Raw genomic sequence first — 19,600 nt, forward strand, 5'->3', positions numbered from 1 at the left:
AAGATAAGTACATGATTGTGTTAACAAACCTCAGTGAGGATTTAACTGACCAAGCGACCAGTAATGGAAAAGATGTAATTTTGGGATGGGGAGGGGATTTTAATTCAAGCATTTGTAACTTAACGTGTGTGGCTCGGTAAAAAACTGTAAGGATGAAACCGGTCCTACTAAGCACTTTGTACACACGGACATGGGGGAGAAACTCAATGAAGATATGGCAACGTTTGACCTTGAGTTTGTGTTCTCCAATTGCCAATTTTGGCCCTACCTATATTGGACTTTGTTGCCAGGTCTGGGCCTGCGTGACCTTCCTCGTTCCATTCTCTTTGCTCTCCCTTCCCATGCTTTCGAGCGCTTTGACTCTGCAGTAGGCGCTGTGGGCGACTTCCAGTATAAGACCAGATTCATTAGATCTACAAGATGAAAAACATAGGTCTAGGAGTTGGTCGACGCGTTTCGGTGGAGAAAACCGCAGTAGGAACCACCTTCATCAGGACCATCCAGTATTCTTTTTATATTGCAGATGTACAACTTTTTAGCATGGATTGATGAATTTTGAAGAAAATTATGTATGAATTTGATTATTTCTCTTGTTAACTGCTGCTTCTATGATTTTATACTTTTACTAAAATCGAATAAAGCATATTTTGACATGCGTTTGGTCAACATTGACTCCAAATGGCCTTCATGAGCTTTGGACAAAATACTGTGCCTCAGCTCGATAGGAGGAATATGTTTGTGACCTCTCAAAATTAAACCCTCTTCAATAGTTAATTCCTCTGACACTTTAAAATAGGGTTGTAAATTCAACTCTAGCAAATTTTCCTTGGGCCAACCTGACATAACATTTTCAAATACCCTTTCATCACATAATCATAAGGAAATGTCATCCAAGCCACTTGAACAGCCTCAGCAGTTTAATGAAGTTATACATTGAGGAGAATAAGCAGAAATACCTATTACAAGTAAGATAACTCCACCTTAGCACACGTAGAAAAACAGACCATAACCTTTTAAACCTTGAAGCACCCGAAATCCATGTGTTCCGAACATAAATACAACTCAAATATCCAATGTAAAGATAAACACAAATAGACGGGCAGGTAACAACCAGGAGCACTCGAGAACGGAAGCGACATCCATCCACTAGTGATGAAAAGCAAGCCTTTGATAAGGATATGGATTCATTTTCCGCAATCCAGTTTCACAAAGCAACAAAACACAGGCAATTTCACAACAACATATATCCCAAAAATATTTTAAAGCAGTTGCAACAAATTAACTCAAACCCAGATAAACAACCTTGAAAAAGAGGTACGTGACAACATGAACACCAATTTATCAGTGCCCAAATTTGTGAATAGGTCTCTAAGCAGCACTACAATATCCTTAATTGGGCAATATTGTCATATTATCAGTGTCTCCTAGCCTTGTTCCATATAAACTCCATAGACATAGTCCCCATAGAATTCATAACACCACAAGGGACCGAAACAAATGAGCCAACTTTCGTTTGTTGGGTCTCCTCAGACGTAACTTCACAGGTTTATTCCAAGAAAATTTATTCAGAAATTGGCGAATAGAAATCACTAAATATATGATGAACACCTACCCATTTCAGCCAGCGGTTCAATTTCAAAATCATTCACATTTGACAGTTCAGTCTCTATCATCAATCAGGTAGGCCCCATAATCAATCCTGAGGAATGCAATAGGACAAGATATGACCAACATTAAAGATAGGTCTCGGTTTGTTCCATAATCTACAATACTGTAGTATAGAGGTTAAAATACCGAGCAAGTGATCTGCTCAAACACTAAAAAGGATTTGAAATGGCTCCCAGCAGCATTAATTCATCGAACATTGAGCTGAAAAATGGATCAAATTCAGAGATCAGCTGCGTTAAAGCAAAGTATTGACCTAGTTCAACTATGCTCTTGGAATGCAGGACGGTTATTAAAGATGATTGAAGACCGCAAGAAGATATTATACTGGAACCAATAATATATCTTCTTACTGCAAGAGATGTGGACACAACAGCCAATCCCTTTAATTAGATACATTGAATTTAATAACTTTGCATTTAAAGACAAATCAAAAGGGCGACCAAAAGGTGGACTTGCAAATTATGTCTCAACAGATCTTAATGCAACTTAATCTCAGTATTAACAATCAAATAGTGGTCATGGGAGCAGCATTTCCCCCTAGTTATAGTTAACATTTATCCACCACAAAAGGAAAGCAGGAAATTGCGAGCAAACTTTATTTGGTAACTATATACCTCAAAGCCAAACATAACAATGCTGCAATACTTTTGTTGCGGGTCTTAATGCAAACCTGTTCGATCTACCACAAGAAGAGGAACAAAATGACACCCCAATACTTTATGTGGAATTTACCCAACCAGGTTGCACCACCACGCAAGAGGCAAATTGAAATGTGAGAAAATATTTTGACAACGCACATCTTGACCGGTTTACAAGTTATAAATGGAATAAACCTCCCGCCTGGGTACACATCTCCATTAAGAAAAATTTCATAATTTACTACCTGTTAGTAACTCTTTCTTTGTGTAAACACATTTCATTTTCCAAAATTGATTGCTGCTCGGATATTGAGCATTTATCCCCTGGTGACTGCCTGAAACTGAATGGTGACAAAAGTGAGGTCATGATACTAGGAGCAAGTTATGAAGTCTGGTCTCCGGAATGGTGGCCTGCTAATCTCAGCAGTTGTCCATCCCCGGTCAACAAAGTGAAAAATCTGGGTATGACACTGGACAACAGATTAACGTTTGACGCCCAAACTAACAAACTAGTATCCACCATGTGGTACATCCTGAAAATGATCAGGAAGCTCCTGCCATACATCCTCACTGACTCCCGCAAAACTGTGGTCACAACGCTGGCTCTATCGAGACTAGACTATGGGAATGCCCTGTAGGCCGGGATGCAAGCCCAGCACCTAGTTAAACTACAATGCCTGCAAAATTCAGCAGCAAGGCTGGTACTGGACATTCCCAGGTCTGAACCCATTTTGCATCACCTGGGCACCTTGCATTGGCTCCCCTTGGTAAAAAGAATCAAATTCAAATCAGTCTGTCTAGCTTACAAAACCCTTCAAGGCTCTGGTTCGCTGTTCTTGAGAACATATCTCAAATCATCCGAGCCACCTAGGGAACTGCGCTCCAGCCAGGCAAAACTAATCCAGATCCCCGCTTCAAACAGGTTAGGTGGGGGAGGAAGAAGCTTCCTGCTACACGCTGCTAAAAACTGGAACCGGCTCCCACTTGCTATCAAAAACAGCACCTCCCTGCTTTCTTTCAGGAAATCGGTAAAAACATGGTTGTTCACTTCCGGTTTGCCGATTTCTCACTGCCGCCACCAGTCTTTCTGTACCTCCAGCTCCAAGTTGCCCACAGGGATATGTGCGCTTTACAAAACCATGAATCAAATCAAATTTAAATCAAATCAGACTGTTATCCCTTGGCTCTATTCTCCATCCTCATGCAAAGAACCTTATTACTCCTACATACACAGCAAATAAATCATGAGATTGAAATCGAATGGTCTGCTGATAGAGGATATCGAGGTGCAGTGCACACTCCTAGAGAAAGGACACACCTCTGTCGGTAATCCTACACAAGATTGGGAGAAATTCTTCAAGAGACGTCTTCTGCTGTATCCTAAACCTGCTTCCAACAAAGCGCAATATACTAGTTTCTTGGACACTCCAATTCAATTAATCACGCAGCAGGGTTTTATTGGGATAAAAAATCGGCCGAGGCACGCCAAAAAAAAGTTGCCCACATTTGCGTATTGCCTTTTGCAAAACATTGCTTCAGCGAAGATTTATGAAAAAAGTTGCCCACATTTGCATATTGCCTTTCGCAAAACATTGTTTCAGCGAACATTTATGAAAAGAGAGGGGGTGGGGGCATGTTTTGTAAACTTCACTTCGATAAAAAAAAAATGACCCGATTCGTTCACACTGCTGAGCCACTGATGAATGCAAGTGAGACCACTTCTGCTCAGGCCCCCTGCCCCCGCTCAATCAACATACATTAATGGGCCGCCCAGCGAGAGAAAGGGAGTGTTGCCTCCGCCAATCTGCCTCTAAAAAGGCCACTCGGGCACCCACTGGGCCGCTGCAGGCAACCTAACTGCACAGACAGCCCCCAGGCTGCCCAAAAAAGCAGCCCACAGCTGGAACTTCGGTACCAGCCCTATGGCCATTTCCGGAGTGCCCGCGTAACCAATCCGAAACGGTCACTCAGACCCCTCCAACAGAGCAAAAAATAGATCAACTTAAAATTACTAGTATGAAAGAAAAAATCATGTGATTTAACACCAGTGGCGAAATGCAAGAAGACAAGACAATAAAAAAAAGTTTTGGCAAGCAAAAAAGAAAAATAATCATCAATTTGGGGGAAAGCTGAATACACAAACTACAGTAAATGTTCAAAGGAATTTTGGAAAACCACCACCATATAGAAAGAAGTTCTTTCACTGCAAACAACGCTGACATCGCGGAGCCAACATGGGTTTATTACCTCAGCTCGAAATAAAATACCCATGTTATTGCATGGAGAGCGGAAAATTGTGTCACTCTAGAAAAGATTGTCTTTCTCTAGGAGAGAGGTCAATGACCAGTATTTTCTGCAAAGAGCAGAGTGACCACATATTGACGGCTTATAAAGAAAACCAATTGAAAAAATAAGAGGGGGGCGTGGCCAACTGCCGAGCATGGCGGCAGCTTGAATCGGGAGCTCCTCGAGGCAAACCGGCCCGCGCAATCATCCGTAAGAATATCCGCACATTGACCCGCCCGAAGGAGTGAAGTCGGCTCGGGGAAGCAAGCGGCACACTTTGAACAGCCCCCGGTGAAAATCCGACAACTGGAAGTGTCCCGTTCGGCGAAGGCGTAGTGAGGCCTCCGTCTGCCCAGCAGCGCCGACCTGGAGTGCCTGGCGAACCCGACCGGAAGACCACCCTGCTCGGCTGGAGGGCGTTGACTCTGACCGGCGCCCGCATCCCGCCGACGGAAGAAAAGCACCAGTGCGTGTCGTACACAGCGCGGCAGCCAGCAGACACCGAAACGGCTGCCGCATCAGGAGCTAGAAGAGCATTTCCCCCGCATACGGAGTGGGCGCCCTCGCGGGCTGAGACGTCCCTGTCCTTTGGCGGCGCCATCTTGGGACTGCACGGACGGCCAGGTGTCCCGCACGCACGGCAAGGTAGGGAGAAATGCACCAAGAAACACACAGCCCTCCCGCAGCCCGGTGAGTCGGACTCTAGCCCGGGGCTGCGTAGGGGGAGGACGGTGCTCTCAGCCTGGTAGCAACTGCGATTAAGGCATCTATAGAGACACAGAGATAGACAGTCCATGCAGGGGAAGGTCTGGCCTGGCGACTCTGTCACACAGACATTATAACCGATTGGAGGGGGAAAAACCAAAATCGACCGCCACCTACGAGGTGCACACAGCCCAGACACCGCCGGCGGCGCACCACAGCACCACACCAAGGCATACGGCAACGGCCACGGAGGGACGGACCACACACGTGGGGGGCCACTGAGACTGACCCCCTAGCAGACAGAGACCAAGGCCGGAAACCGAGGGGCTACAGTGCACTGAAATTCGGGCTCCTGCAATCTGCGTCAACAGCGCCTGCCCGGAGAATAGTGAGGCCAGTGGGAGGCTGGTCATAGAACCACTGAAAAGACCGGACAATACAGAGCCAAACGCAGCACTATGGCGGGCAAAAACACGAGGAGTACGACGACGCAAGCGAGGCTTGATAAATTTGCGTATACTCAGGGTGGCCACTCACAGGGGCCTGGGCGTCACTCCGCTGGTGCAACTACAGACACGAACGGGACTGGGAAAGTTACCCTGGAAGACATTATGAAAACCCTCACTGAGGTCCAGGCGACAGTGGGCACCATTTCCTCCGAAGTAAACCTGCTCAGAGCAGACTTTAAGAAGATGTCAGAAAGGGTATCCCAAGTGGAGGTGGTCACAAAGTCGCTCATCGAGGACACCTCAGATCTACAGGTGGCGATGGAACGAATGGAAAAGGCCACTAAACAACTACAGGAAAAGCTGGATGACCAGGAGGGGCGCTCTCGAAGGAACAACGTCCGCATCCTAGGCCTTCCGGAATCGGAAGGGAAAGGCGCCATGGATCTATACATCGAGGATCTTATCAAAACCAAACTGCAGCCTAAAGGCCTGTCCAACTTCTTCTCTGTCGAGAGAGCGCACCGGGTCCCTGGAGGTGCGGCCAAACCGGGAGCCACGCCGCGGCCGGTGCTGGCTAGACTATTCAACTTTAGGGACAGGGACGCCATTCTGCAAGCGGCAAGGGTAGCACCACCTGTGAAAGTTCAGAACTCAACTCTGGCCTTCTTTCCAGACTATACAGCCGAGGTGGCCAGACGCCGGAAGTCTTTCACTGAAGTGAAAAAGACGCTACGTGACAGGGGCCTGCCCTATTCGATGCTTTTCCCCGCCAAATTACGGATTGTGGCTGAGGGGAAGACGTGGTTTTTCGACACGCCTGAGGTGGCAAGAGAGTGGCTGGATGGCTGGAGGCCGGTGGGCAAACCCCAACGCCAGTGGTTCCCAAAGTGTGCGCCGCGGCGCCCTGGTGCGCCGTGATGAGAATCCAGGGGCGCCGCGGCGCCGCGCAGGATGTGGGGGGTTTGAAAGAAATGCCACCTTCAACACGCATCACAATCGGGCACTCCGTGGTGCCTGTAAATCGATCGCCGCAGGCTATTTTGTAGTGCAATGTAGTGCAAGAAACATAGTTGCAGCACTGTGTTGTGCTGGGGGAGGAAGCAACTGATATGAGCGAAAGAGCGACGCAAAACACTCTCCTTTGGTGCTTGACACATATTAGAGATGTACATGCTGTTACACACCGTTCACCACAGTCAGTACTGAAAAGCGTTTGCCACGGATTTCTACTTCCAAACTAAAACCTTTCACAGATAGATTTACGATCTCTTTTGGCTGCTACAACTCGAAAGGGTGTACAAACACGTCAAAGCCATGGCCGCATCTCTGAAATGAGTGCCTCTGCTAGACTCTGTCTGTATTTTGCAATACAAATTCTTTTGTATGTTTGGGTGGTTCATACTGCTTTCCAATATTTGGATTGGTAAAAAAAAAGCATGTTTTGCCACAGAAGTGTAGAATGCCGAGGGGAAGTTAAACTCATAATTAACAATTTCAGGAAATGTAGAGTGCTGCCGTGTGTGCCCATTTAATAGTAAGTGAAGTTTTCGAAAGTGATTTTGTTAGTAACTTGTAAACAGTGACTCCTTACAGTATTTAGAGGAAAAATTCGAAAATCTTTAAATTTACAAAGAAGACAAACTAAAACAGCTCAAAACTCAGTGCTCTTGTAATCACTAATGAAATATAGAGTGCCCCGATTCCAAGACGAGCATGCACATTACACCTATATTATTTATGTAAATGAAGGGCTTTAAGTGGGATGAAAAAAACTGGGGGAGGGAGTCTCAAAGGGGCGTGGCCAATGTAATAAAGGGCGTGGCTTAAAACACTTAAGCTAAAAATCTCTGCTTAGCATAGTGTGCTGCCTGACCCACTTGTAAAAAAAATGGTGGGGAGCCACGGTCAACTGCCAATTTGGTCAAGGGAGCCACGGGTCAAAAAAGTTTGGGAACCACTGCCCAACGCCCACACAGGGAACGCCAGGACCACCGCAACAAGAGGACGACGGAACGCCAGGCAACTAACCCGGCTGCTGAACAGGGAGCCGCCGTGGGATTGGACTCTGATCTTGAGAGGGACCCATTTGATTCCGGGCAACCTAGCATGGGTTGACTGGCGGAGCTCTATACGAGATGACATGTACACAGCCCTTGGGACTACGAGCCGATGGAACTGAGTAGGGCGGGCACTGGACGGTGCCTGTAGGGGACTCACCAACCCCACGAGCAAGTAAGAATAGATAGGGAGGGAACTAAGCACTCTGCCAAGTTGGGGATGCGGGCGGGACTTCGTCCGTGGAGCAGGGGAGCAGGGAAGGGGTGGGGGGGGGGGGGGGGGGGGAAGTTGTATTGTTACAGTTCTGGTTCCTGGTCATCACTATGTTCATACGAGGCACAGTTGCATTGCTAGCCGTCAGCGCCAGATACCCCGGCGCACAGCTCATCATACTGGCTCCACCACATTACTGCATATTGGCGTCATGGGTCATAAACCCAAATGGCACAACAAGAACAAGCAGCACCCACTGAGGGCGCCCCTTTAATGACAATGGTCCCCCCACTGAAACTGCTCACATGGAACGTCAGAGGGCTGGGGGATAAAATTAAGCGAGGTTTGGTACTGCAAACCATCAAACGCCATAGATCTGAACTGGTACTACTTCAGGAAACTCATTTGGCGGGGACTACTTGCAAAGCACTCAGTAGGCGTGGCTACACCATGGCAGTACACGCTGAATTCACTACAGGCTCCAGAGGCACTGGGATACTCCTTAAGAACAACTCATCCTTTATGGTTGATAGCCGCAAGACGGACGACCAGGGGCGTTTTGCGGCACTCTCTGGCCAGTGGGAAGGGAGGACCCTCAATGTGGTATCGGTGTACATCCCCCCGGCGCTTCACTCTACTGCACTGCCGGCACTTGGGCGGTTTCTCATTGACCTCCCGGAGGGTGATATGATCATTGGGGGGGACTTCAATGCTATAACAGACCCCTTGCTAGACACCTTTCCCATACGAGATCGCCTGAGAGGGACTGCCACGCTTCCTGGTTTCCTGAATGCCCTGGGCCTCACGGATGTATGGCGTCAGTTGAACCCCACGGCGACGCAATACACGCACTACTCCGCCCCCCACGACAGCCTTTCACGCATTGATTTCTTTTTCTTTCTAGGGGTGAGATTGGGTTCCATAGACAAGCTGGAAATTCTACCGAGAGGCATTTCTGACCACTCCCCAATATCCCTTCACCTTACTACCAAAGAACAGAAGCGCGCTAGAGTGTAACCGATGTATCCCAATTATCTGCAGATCCCTGGTGTCAGGAAAAAACCTAAACTGACTACAACACACTACTTTAACGAAAACGTGGGCACGGTCACCTCACCTTCGGTGCTCTGGGAGGCGTACAAGACGGTCCTACGCGGGGCATCCATATCGGCAATCACAGGGCATAAAAGAGAATCCAGAGCTGAACTTGCAAATTTGGAATTGACGCTACACTCCAGCAAACATTGCCCACATGACGGACCCCACCCCTAATACCGCCGCGCATGCGTTACCTCCGACAGCAGCAACACCAAGCGCACCTCGCCACGGTCACTAAAGGACACCTGGCAAACGCTGCACACCGAATATATGATGTGGGAGATAAGGCAGGGAAAATGCTGGCGTGGTTAGACAAACAGGGCGGCAGTAACAAGGGGATACAACGCCTATATGATGCTGAAGGCCAGCTGCAGACTCACCCGGAACGAATAGTACGCACCCTAGCACGCCACTTTCCGGGGATATACACACCGACACGGTTGGTCACGGAGCAGGAAGCCATAGCGTCTCTCGGAAACATCACTATTCCTGTGCTTTCTCCTGAAGCACAGCAAGAACTAGACAAGGGCCTGACAGAGGAGGAGATCCAATTAGCGATACAAGCACTGCAGTCCGGCAAGGCACTGGGTCCCAACGGGATACCTGTGGAATGGTATAAGGCGACAGCCTCGGTGCTGGCCAAGCCTCTCTTGGACATGTACAATGAAAGTGTAGAGAGGGCGATGCTCCCACTAGACCAGCGCACAGCCACAATCATAGCCATTCCCAAACCAGCCAAACCACCGACTGACTGCGCCTCGTACCGGCCCATTTCTTTGCTCAATACTGAAGCGAAGATCTTGGCAAAACTCCTGGCCAGTCGTCTGACCCAGCATCTACACACCTTGATACACCCCGATCAATCGGGCTTCATGCCTCACAGGAGCACAGCGCTGAACCTACGGAGGGTGCATGGAGTGCTGGCGCGGGCACATCTTCTTACAGACCAAGCGGTGATACTATCCCTAGACGCCAAGATGGCGTTTGACCTGGTGGAGTGGGAGTACCTGTTTGCTGTCCTGACCCGAATGGGATTCGGCCCAAAGTATCTTGCATGGGTGCGGCTGCTTTACACATCACCGGTTGCGCAGGTGGTTGCGAATGGTCACATATCGCCAACCTTCCCACTGGGACGAGGAACCAGACCGGGATGCCCGCTGTCACCCCTTCTGTTTGCATTAGTGCTGGAACCGTTGGCCATCATGCTTAGAGCGACGCCACTGTTCCGAGGCATCACTTGGGAGGAAGGGTGGGAAGACAAAGTCTCCTTATATGCAGATGACATGCTGATCTATATGATCAATCCTAATGAGGGGGTCCCTGCCCTGTTGGCCCTATGCGATGAACACCGCAAAGCATCGGGTTACACCCTGAACTGGTCCAAATCCATACTTTATGTACTCAAAACCCCAAGTCCAGTGCTACAAGCTGAATGCCCCCTAAAGATAACAACCGCCTCATTTAAGTACCTAGGTATCTTTATTACTGCAGATGCTGCGGAATTCTATACCGAGAACTTGTTGCCGCCTCTGGCACGCCTGCGTGTGGACGTCAAATACTGGGCTACACTACCGCTGACCCTCCTAGGACGAGCGGCACTCTATAAAATGATGGCTCTCCCGAGGTTTCTCTATGTGCTTGAAAACTCCCCCTATGTGGTGAACCCGCGATACTTCCGACAGGTAGCTGCATTAATATCCAGTTTGCTATGGAACAATGGCCCAGCGCGAATAGCGCAGGATAAACTGGTAAAGAGCTGGTACGAGGGAGGGATTGCACTGCCCAATCTCCAATTATATTATTGGGCGTCCCAACTTAAGATAATTAATCACTGGCTCCACATCACACGGGAGGACCCCGCGTACAAGGCGGACTGGTCACAACTGGGGACTAAAGGCATGCTTTCAGTGCTATACAACTACTCACAACGCTACATACGGCAACACTATGGCACACAGCACAATCACGTCTGGGGTGGAAGGGAAAAATTACCAGGTTAACTCCGTTGTGGGACACTAAAACACTAGGAAACTTGCGGACATGTAAGGGGTTCGCAAGATGGGACACAATAGGAATCTCAGTGGTTGGAGACCTTTGGGACAAGGGCACGGTTATTCCTTTCCCGCAGTTCCAACAGCAATACGGCCTGGGCCCCTCGGAAACATACCGGTATGTGCAAATCCGGCATGCCCTGCTACAGGCAATCGCACCTGACACCGCACTCCCAGAATCGTCACCACTGGAAGACAGGTTACTAACCGAATTTATGGAACAGAAGGCAACCTCACTCACGTATAAAAAACTGATTAACAACCTGCCAGACCCCACACAGAAACTTAAGGAGAAGTGGGTGGGGGAACTAAGTGAGATGGATGATACAGAGTGGAACGAGGCGCTTGCTTCACCGCGAGAGGTAGGCATCTCAGCCAGATTCCGCCTAGTGCAGCTCAAAATTTTACATCGCACCTACTACACCCGTACACTACTTCACAGAATACAAAGGGCAACACACCCATACTGCCTCAGGGGATGCGGGGAGGAGGGAACTCTGCTCCACACGCTATGGGAATGTCCTCAGATCCGGGAAGTATGGAGGCAGATTATGCGCACAGTCTCTCAGGCCATCAAAGTGTCTGTACTGCCTGAACCCCGTAAGTGCCTGTTGAACATTTGGGACCCTACAGACCTAGACAGGTATGGACAACTATGGGTCACACTGGCGGTGACAGTGGCCAAAAGAGACATTGCACAGAGGTGGGGTGCTCCGGAGTTGCCAACGGTAGCGGGGTGGATAAGGAATATGGACCTCTTAATGGTAAAAGAGAGAGCAGTTTATGTGTTAAGGGCGTGCCCCCGCAAGTGGAATAAGGTATGGACGCCATGGAACAAATATAGGGGAGAACCATGTGATCCCCTGCCGGAGGGCGAGGACTCGGACTCAGAGGAAGATGAGGACTAGCCAAAAAGGGTCTGCTAGCAAAATGATGAGGGGAGCCGGGAGGGTGCGGGAACGCAACACCACCTTGGGCGCAATGCTGAACAATGTACCGGCAGAAGACTGTCGGTGGACGAACACACTCAATTGCACAGTGATGACCATAGTTGGGTTTTAATGTTTTTACTTTTTCTAAAAATTCATATTGTTAATCTCGGATGAATATACCAGGAATGTACTGACAGAGAATGACTTATGGACAAGAAGCGGAATTATGCCATGATCCGAATATGCTGGTTACTCCTAACTGCTCCGTGCAATGAACGTGGCAAGAATTGGTAGTTAAGGAAACAAGATATGTTTTGCTCATGTCGCCTACTTACACATGCTAATGATATGTAAATGCGACTTACGTGTGTAATTATGAATATCTTTTTTGCATTCCTGACATTAAAGTATTTTAAAAAAAAAAAAGAAAAAATAAGACTAAAATGCTGTGCAAAGGGAGCTCCAGGACCCAAAGGCCAGACTCATCCTCGACATCCCCCGGAGCAGCCACATCTCCGGACATCTGAGAGACCTGCATTGGCTCCCCGTCAACAAGAGAATCACCTTCCGTCTCCTCACCCACGCACACAAAGCCCTACACGACCAAGGCCCGAGCTACCTCAACAACCGCCTCAACTTCTACGCTCCCAAACGCCACCTCCGATCGACCAACCACGCCCTCGCCGTCGTCCCCCGCATCCGAAGAGAGACAACAGGAGGAAGGTCTTTCTCCTACCTGGCCGCCAAGACCTGGAACACCCTCCCGACCGACCTTCGCCTGACCCAAGGCCACCTCTCCTTCAGGAAGAAACTCAAGACCTGGATGTTCGAGCAGTAGCGCCCCCCCCCCCCCCCCCTCCAAGCGCCTTGAGACCCTCCGGGTAAGTAGTGCGCTCTATAAATGCCTTGATTGATTGAAAGGTCCACCTCAGACAAACCCTTTAAAACAAGCCCCACCTTCTGGTCAACAAAAATTATGCCAATGTATAATCGTGTCTCAGAAAATGAGCAAATGCGAGACTCCTGGAGGGGGGAAATCCTACACTCAGTATTTACAAGTCAAGTACAGCAAACTATCGGCTAATCTTTGATCACGCATCAAACATCATAAATTCTGTAGAGAACACATCCTCAAAATACCTTTCCCACTCACTAACCATGTCATGATAAATCATGTGCCTAATAAAATGCCAGAAACCTGAAATAATCACAATACGGCACCTAGAGCATGCCAGTAATAAAAAATAAAATCCTGTTTTGATGAATATCATTAGTTACTTACCCTGAGAGGTGTTTGCTAGGGCGTATGGCTTACAGAATTAATACCCAGATCAAATTTCAGATGTACTGACAAGATAACATGCAATAGAAGTTACTGCCCAGTTAGCCTACCCTTCCGGCATGCGTTGGCATGCATTGCTCTTATAACGTACAAAAGGCATCTTTGTGTATCTTTGGCAATAACATGCATTTTCATTAAAAGATAAATATAAATGATGTTTCTAAACCTCTGAAGGTTAGTTGCATAATATGTTTTTTAAAATGTAGACTTTTTTCTTTTAGGAGAAGTTTCAAAGTTATCTAAACTGTTTGAAGAAAGAGCTGGAGGATACGCTAGAACTGCATCGCAAAGAAGAGACTAAAGTGACGCAACTGCAGGTAAGAGAAAACTAATTGATATACCAGTAGTGTGAAGCAAGCACTCCAAACATAGTCTTGCTTTACAAGTTAACAACAAGATCAAAGAATACATTTCAGGGGTCTGCCATACTAGATTTGGGTTTTCTTGACTGCACTTTGAAACTATCACCTGCAGCGTCCACACATATAAAAGCTCAAAGTCACCTTAAGACCCCATGGTTTTCAAGAGTTTTTGTTCGGATGTTGCGTAAAGGTGAGCAACTGTTTCCCTGATTTGTGCCTTGATGTCTTCTCTGGAGAGGTGACCACAGTCCAAGGGGTGATGGTAAAAAGGAAATTATTAAAGTGCATCACTTCCTGTTAAGGCAGAGGTCTCCATCCTCTGTATTAACAAGAGCTACTTCTGATCAGTGAAAATATTCCCGAGCTGCAAATGGCTTTGGCCATTGATACAGTAGTGACCACATCAAGTACAATCATTGTAGTGGCCGCACCTTGCAAGATTACTAGTAGTGATCACCTGTCATAACAAAATATCATATTGAGAATATTGACTCGTACAATACAATTAAATTATGTAGGTATAAGTAAGTATAGATTTACTATCCTTAACTCCATGTCTACATATATCTGCAAAATAAGTAGATGTGGAGTTAAGAATGTAAATAAAGGTAAACTCCCCTATAAATACAGTTTTTAAAGTGGCTAGACCCTCTGAATTGCTAACTGTCCTCGGCAGCACTACAGGGAGCTACTACCAGGATGAGCTACCAGGAGCTCCTAGCTATGCACCAGAGACCCCTGTTTTAAGGAACCTTAACGGGGTCTCTCGTGTAGTATCTAGTTGCCTCCTGGTATCTGATGTATTTTCCTGCATGTGTAATTTGACTGTGGTCACAGGGGTAGTCTGCATTCCTCCAGCTTCCACCACCTCCTCCCTTCAATACTGTTCTTCACAACCAGGACATCCAAAGTTTGTCTTTGATGTCCAGCAGAGCTGCAATTTTAAAGGATGGTTCCATCCTCCTGTGGTGTAAATCCACCCATTGGTGCACGTGAGTGCAGATGGCCAATCACAAATCCCAGATGCAGTAGATACCTTTTTAGGTCTCGTAGCGAAAACACAGCGCGTCAGCGCTGTGTCTCGGCAGAGATCTTTTGTTGCCGACTGTGCTTCCCAGGAGACAGTGCCGGCCGCGCGCATTGCCTTGGAGGCGATTTGAAACTGGAACGCGCGCTGTGGCCAGGCGCTGTCTCCTGGGAAGCTCAAGCACCACACACGCATGCGCATACACACAGACACACACACAAGGGCCCATGCACGCACACACATACTTACATACAGAGACACCCCCCCCTCACACATACACACACACGCGCACGCACACACACACACAAGTGCACCGAGGCCCCCCCCATCCCCCGCCGTCACCGTCTTACACATACATACACACACGAGCATACACACACACACACACACACACACACACACACACACACACACACACACACACACACACACAAGTGCACCAAGCCCCCCCAGCCTTTTGGAACTTACCTGGCCAATGTCGGGGACTCTGCTCTCAGCACGTGGCGCCCAACCTCCTGCTGGCGCGGCCCCGGGGCTCTACACCGCTCACAGGAGCCCCGGGCCGCGAGACGCATTGACTCCGCCTGCCTCCTCTTCCGGTATGGACGTGGCCCCGCCCCCGTCACAGGCAACCGTGCCTGACTTCCGGGGCGGCCGCGGCGGGATTCCGGGGGCATTTTAATAGCAGCCTTGTAGTATCGTAGCAATTATACACGAACAGAGGAAGTGGTTTTTATATACATGTTAGTAATAAATGTAAAAGAACAGCATTTTACAATCAGTTACAGGCAGTATATTCCCACAAGCGTTCTATAGGTCATTTTTCTTACATGAAGCAGGTGCATGTGCCCGCTTTTGATAAAGAACCAGGTTATGGAACATTTCGAGGGACGTATGTGTGGTTTAATTTCCTGGCACAGAGCTGGGCTCGCGGGAGGTCCGGCATGGAGCGTGGTGCCGAGCCTGTGCTTATTACTAGGGAATCATGGCGCACAGAACTTTGCCTACTCTGATGTTTGTTTATTCAGCCTGCGGACAGGTTTTGAGCAACGCATTTTGCCTGAGATCGTGTTTATTTGATCCCGCAAGCAAGCCTGAAGTGCACTGGTTTGCCATCACTGATGGTAGAAGCCGCTTTGCTGGTGCTTATGTTGATTAGGGCTACACATTAACCTCGTGGCCGCTGCAGCGCAAATAACACACACCCTTCCTCCAAGAACTGCACACTGCCCCCGCAGTCCCCCAACTCCCCAAAGACAGTGCACAGAAATAAATACGTTCTAAATAGTTCTTGCTGAGAACGCACTTGCATTTTCAGCCTTCTCGTATCTCTTGAATGTATTAGATATTTAAAAAGTACAAGCCGTCAAGTAAATGCCGCTTTCAGCACGCATTTCTAGTTCCCATGCAATCCTGGGTGCACCTCCTTGCATCACCTGCTGATGCCAGAGAGATACAGCCTTGAACCCTATTCATCATTGTCTTGGAAAAGGGAGTGTTTTTCTCAGTCTTCAAACCCTGTAACACAAGCTCAGCATGAACGCCTTTGATCCATAAAATTACACAGGAAGCTGCGAGAAGAAACCAATGCCAAAATCAGAAAATGCATTTCAGTACAGCGACACCAGAGTTCAAAGCCAACAAACCTGTCAACGCAACTGTTATAATTTGATCGTATGAAATAATAAACACAAGAGAGCATCGCCGAGCACGAACCATAAATGGCTGATATTTCCCAGGGCGCATACAGCAAAGTTGTTAACTGCATTCCTCCGCAGTTCAAGTCCAGTTAAATCAATGCATACAATAGGAAAATAAAATCAAGTATGCAGCACAGATTTGTAATCCACCAGAAAAATACGATTGCAAACATGTTTGCATCTCACAAAGGGGTCTGGAACAAGGAGAGACAGTTGAAGAAATAGAAATAAAATGTCCACCCTCCCAACAGTTGCTGCACAAAGTACTCGTGCCCATGATGATATTTGGCCTTCAGCACAGCTCAATTATAAATAACCATAATTCGCAACCAAGTCTTCCAAAGCCCCACGTCTGCCGTCTCTGAAAGTGGGAGTGGCGAGGCAGGTGGAGTTTGGCACAGGACGATTTATCCTCTGTTTAGCAGGCTCAGAAGAACAGTAAAAGATGAGGAGGGAGGTGTAAAAAGAGAAATTAAAATAATCTCAATCCGCCTAATCTACAAAATGGGGAACCGTGCAGTTTTTCTGCTGGATGTTGTCAAATGCGTAACACTAGCTTGCAATGTCGCTGCTTTGCAGTTAGGGCAGGTAACAGTCCAGTAACAGCTAAGATCTTATTTTTTTAAGCATTTGCAATGCAATAGGTCTCGCATTTACAAGAGTTTGAGCTAATGCCATTGTAAATGACAATGCTTTTTATTTTTGGTTAAAAAACGAATTCATAACTAAAAGGCATTGTCCTTTACAATGCCAATAGCTCAAACTCGCGTAAATGTAAAAAGTATGGTGACTGTATTGGGGTGACCCGTTTTGAGATGGGGGTTGGGTGTACACCTACGCTTTACCTAACGTGTGGTCTGCATAAGTGTTGGGCAGTTTATGTTTGGGAGCCGGAGGGGGTGCCTGGACGCGTATGTGAGGGATCCCGTACAAGTAGATGTATGTGTGTGTTTTGTCGAGTTACACTCACTCCTGTAATCTCACCTCATCCACATTGCTCACATCACCCAAATTCCTGCACTCTCTACCACACTGCTTTCAAGAACAGCATACTCTTGCACACACTGTCACTGCTCACCAAATCAAAGTTTGCTAAAAATTTTATGCAACGGCATTGTCATACACAATGCCAATAACTCAAACTTTAATACTACGAGACCTATTGCATTGTAAATGCTTGTTTAGAAGGTAAGCAATCGCGGCATATCTCCACGTCACCTGTTATTTCCGTGAAAATTATTTCTAATTAGCTTATGTACTATTATTTGGAATTGCAGATTCATCAGCCATCCGCTCCTATTACTTATCATGTACACAATTTTTGAAAAGTTACCTACAAGGACTGGATTTTTCCAGTAATCGGATTTAAACACTTGGTCATTCTATATCAAGTGCTGTATTATCACTGTTAATATGGTTGAAGCTGCCGCCCATTGTTAGTCTTATAGGTGCTTACAACCACATGATTGGAAGAAGTGTAGAACTGTACTGAGCATAAGTTGCACAGTTGCTGCTGTGTTCCTTTAACCCCTTCCGTGCGGGGCGTATTTTCCGCGTGTGCTGACTCCGCCTTGCGCGGGCAGAGTCATGACGGAACGGTTCCGTCATCAGCACAGCTCCACCGATGCTGATGACGGAACCGTTCCGTCATCAGCATGGAAGTGGTTAAAGGAAAGAGCTATGTTGGTGCTTGAGGCATAGGAGAAGATTTCAGAGTGCCGTGTTCACAGCAGAGGAATTTAAACTCTAAATGCCCATGCATAAAGCCAAGAATAAAACATTTGTGAAGGTTTAGCCTTTTTAAAACCTTTTTTTCATAATTTATTTAATAATTTTATTTATTTATAAAGCTCAACTACTGCTGATAATGTCTTGGAACTGTAAGAACAGATAAAGTTGCTGAAATATGTCTGCATCAAGTTTGGCCAGGGCCGGGAGCTTTATATCTCCTGTGGGAACAACCAGGTCTTTAAGGGTTTTCTAAAAGTAAGTACGGAGGGAGCAGCTTTCAGTGTCATTGGGAGGCTGTTCCAGAGCACCGTTGTGGCCCTGAAGAAGCTCTTTCCACCCCAGTTAGTTCTCTGAAAGAAGGCACAATCAGGTTCATGGCGGAGCCTGAGCGTAGTGGCCTAGCTTGCATGTACCAATTGAGTTTCTCTCTGGAATGGGCTGGCCCCAGTCCATGCAATGCTTTATAGGCCAGGCAGAGAGCCTTAAACCTGCATCGTTGTTTAACCGGCAGCCAGTGTAGTTTCCTGATGGTTCCTCTTGCCGATTCATGTTTGGGAATTTTGAAGAGGAACCGGGCAGCAGCTTTTTGCAAAGCTGCGAGCCTCATTTCAAGACTCACTGCGAGAGTAAGATAGAGTAGTCTATCTTAGAAAGAACCAATGCGCTGATAGCCATTCTCAGAAGTTCAGGGGGCAAGAACTTTTCAATCTTTTTTAGGAGCCTTAACGAAAAGAAAGAGGCTGATGTAATTTTATTAACTTGGTCTCTAAACTTCAGTTCTTTATCAGGGCGCCTAGATTTTTTTTCTTTATTTACGGGCTCAGGAAGTGAGTCCAGTTCTGGTGGCCACCATTCCGGCGGCCAGAGTGAGGGGTTGTTACCAAAAAGGATGACCTCAGTTTTGATGGCATTTAATTTAAGGTAGTTGTAATCCATCCACTTACATTGCTCATGCAAGTTCTGCGTGCCATGCCTGAGTGGTTTTCAGGCTTTGCCGGTGACACCACAATTTGAGTGTCCTCAGCGGAAGACACCAGGTGAAAGCCCGCACTTTTGATGATTGCCACAAGTGGTGCAACATAAAGGTGACAAAGTGTTGGATTCAGTGCCAATCCCTGAGGGACTCCGCAGGGCAGGGAGAAAGGCTTAGATGTGAAGTTGCCCATTGACACAGTATGCTGTCTGTTTACCAGAAAGGATTTGAGGAGCTCTAAATCTGCATCCTCAATCCCTAGGCTGCGCATACGATCCACTAAAATATTGTGACTGACTGTGTCAAATGCTGCAAAAGATCCGAAAGGATTAGGGTCGCGGTCCCTCCCCTGTCCAGCACTTCCCGA

The 19,600-nt window shown here is 47.4% G+C and overlaps 1 protein-coding gene across 2 annotated transcripts in view; it reads left to right on the forward strand.

The window, feature by feature from the left end:
* The window catches only part of LOC147717646 (E3 ubiquitin-protein ligase TRIM39-like), a 241,273-nt gene that overhangs the window by 24,866 nt on the left and 196,807 nt on the right, over positions 1-19,600 (forward strand). For both annotated transcript variants that reach the window (XM_086924437.1, XM_086924436.1), the window contains exon 2: positions 13,662-13,757. In XM_086924437.1, the coding sequence (XP_086780563.1) occupies positions 13,662-13,757 (96 nt within the window). The remainder of the gene's footprint in view (positions 1-13,661; positions 13,758-19,600) is intronic.

Source organism: Lissotriton vulgaris, chromosome 5 (genome assembly GCF_964263255.1).
Source record: "Lissotriton vulgaris chromosome 5, aLisVul1.2, whole genome shotgun sequence".
NCBI lineage: Eukaryota > Metazoa > Chordata > Amphibia > Caudata > Salamandridae > Lissotriton > Lissotriton vulgaris.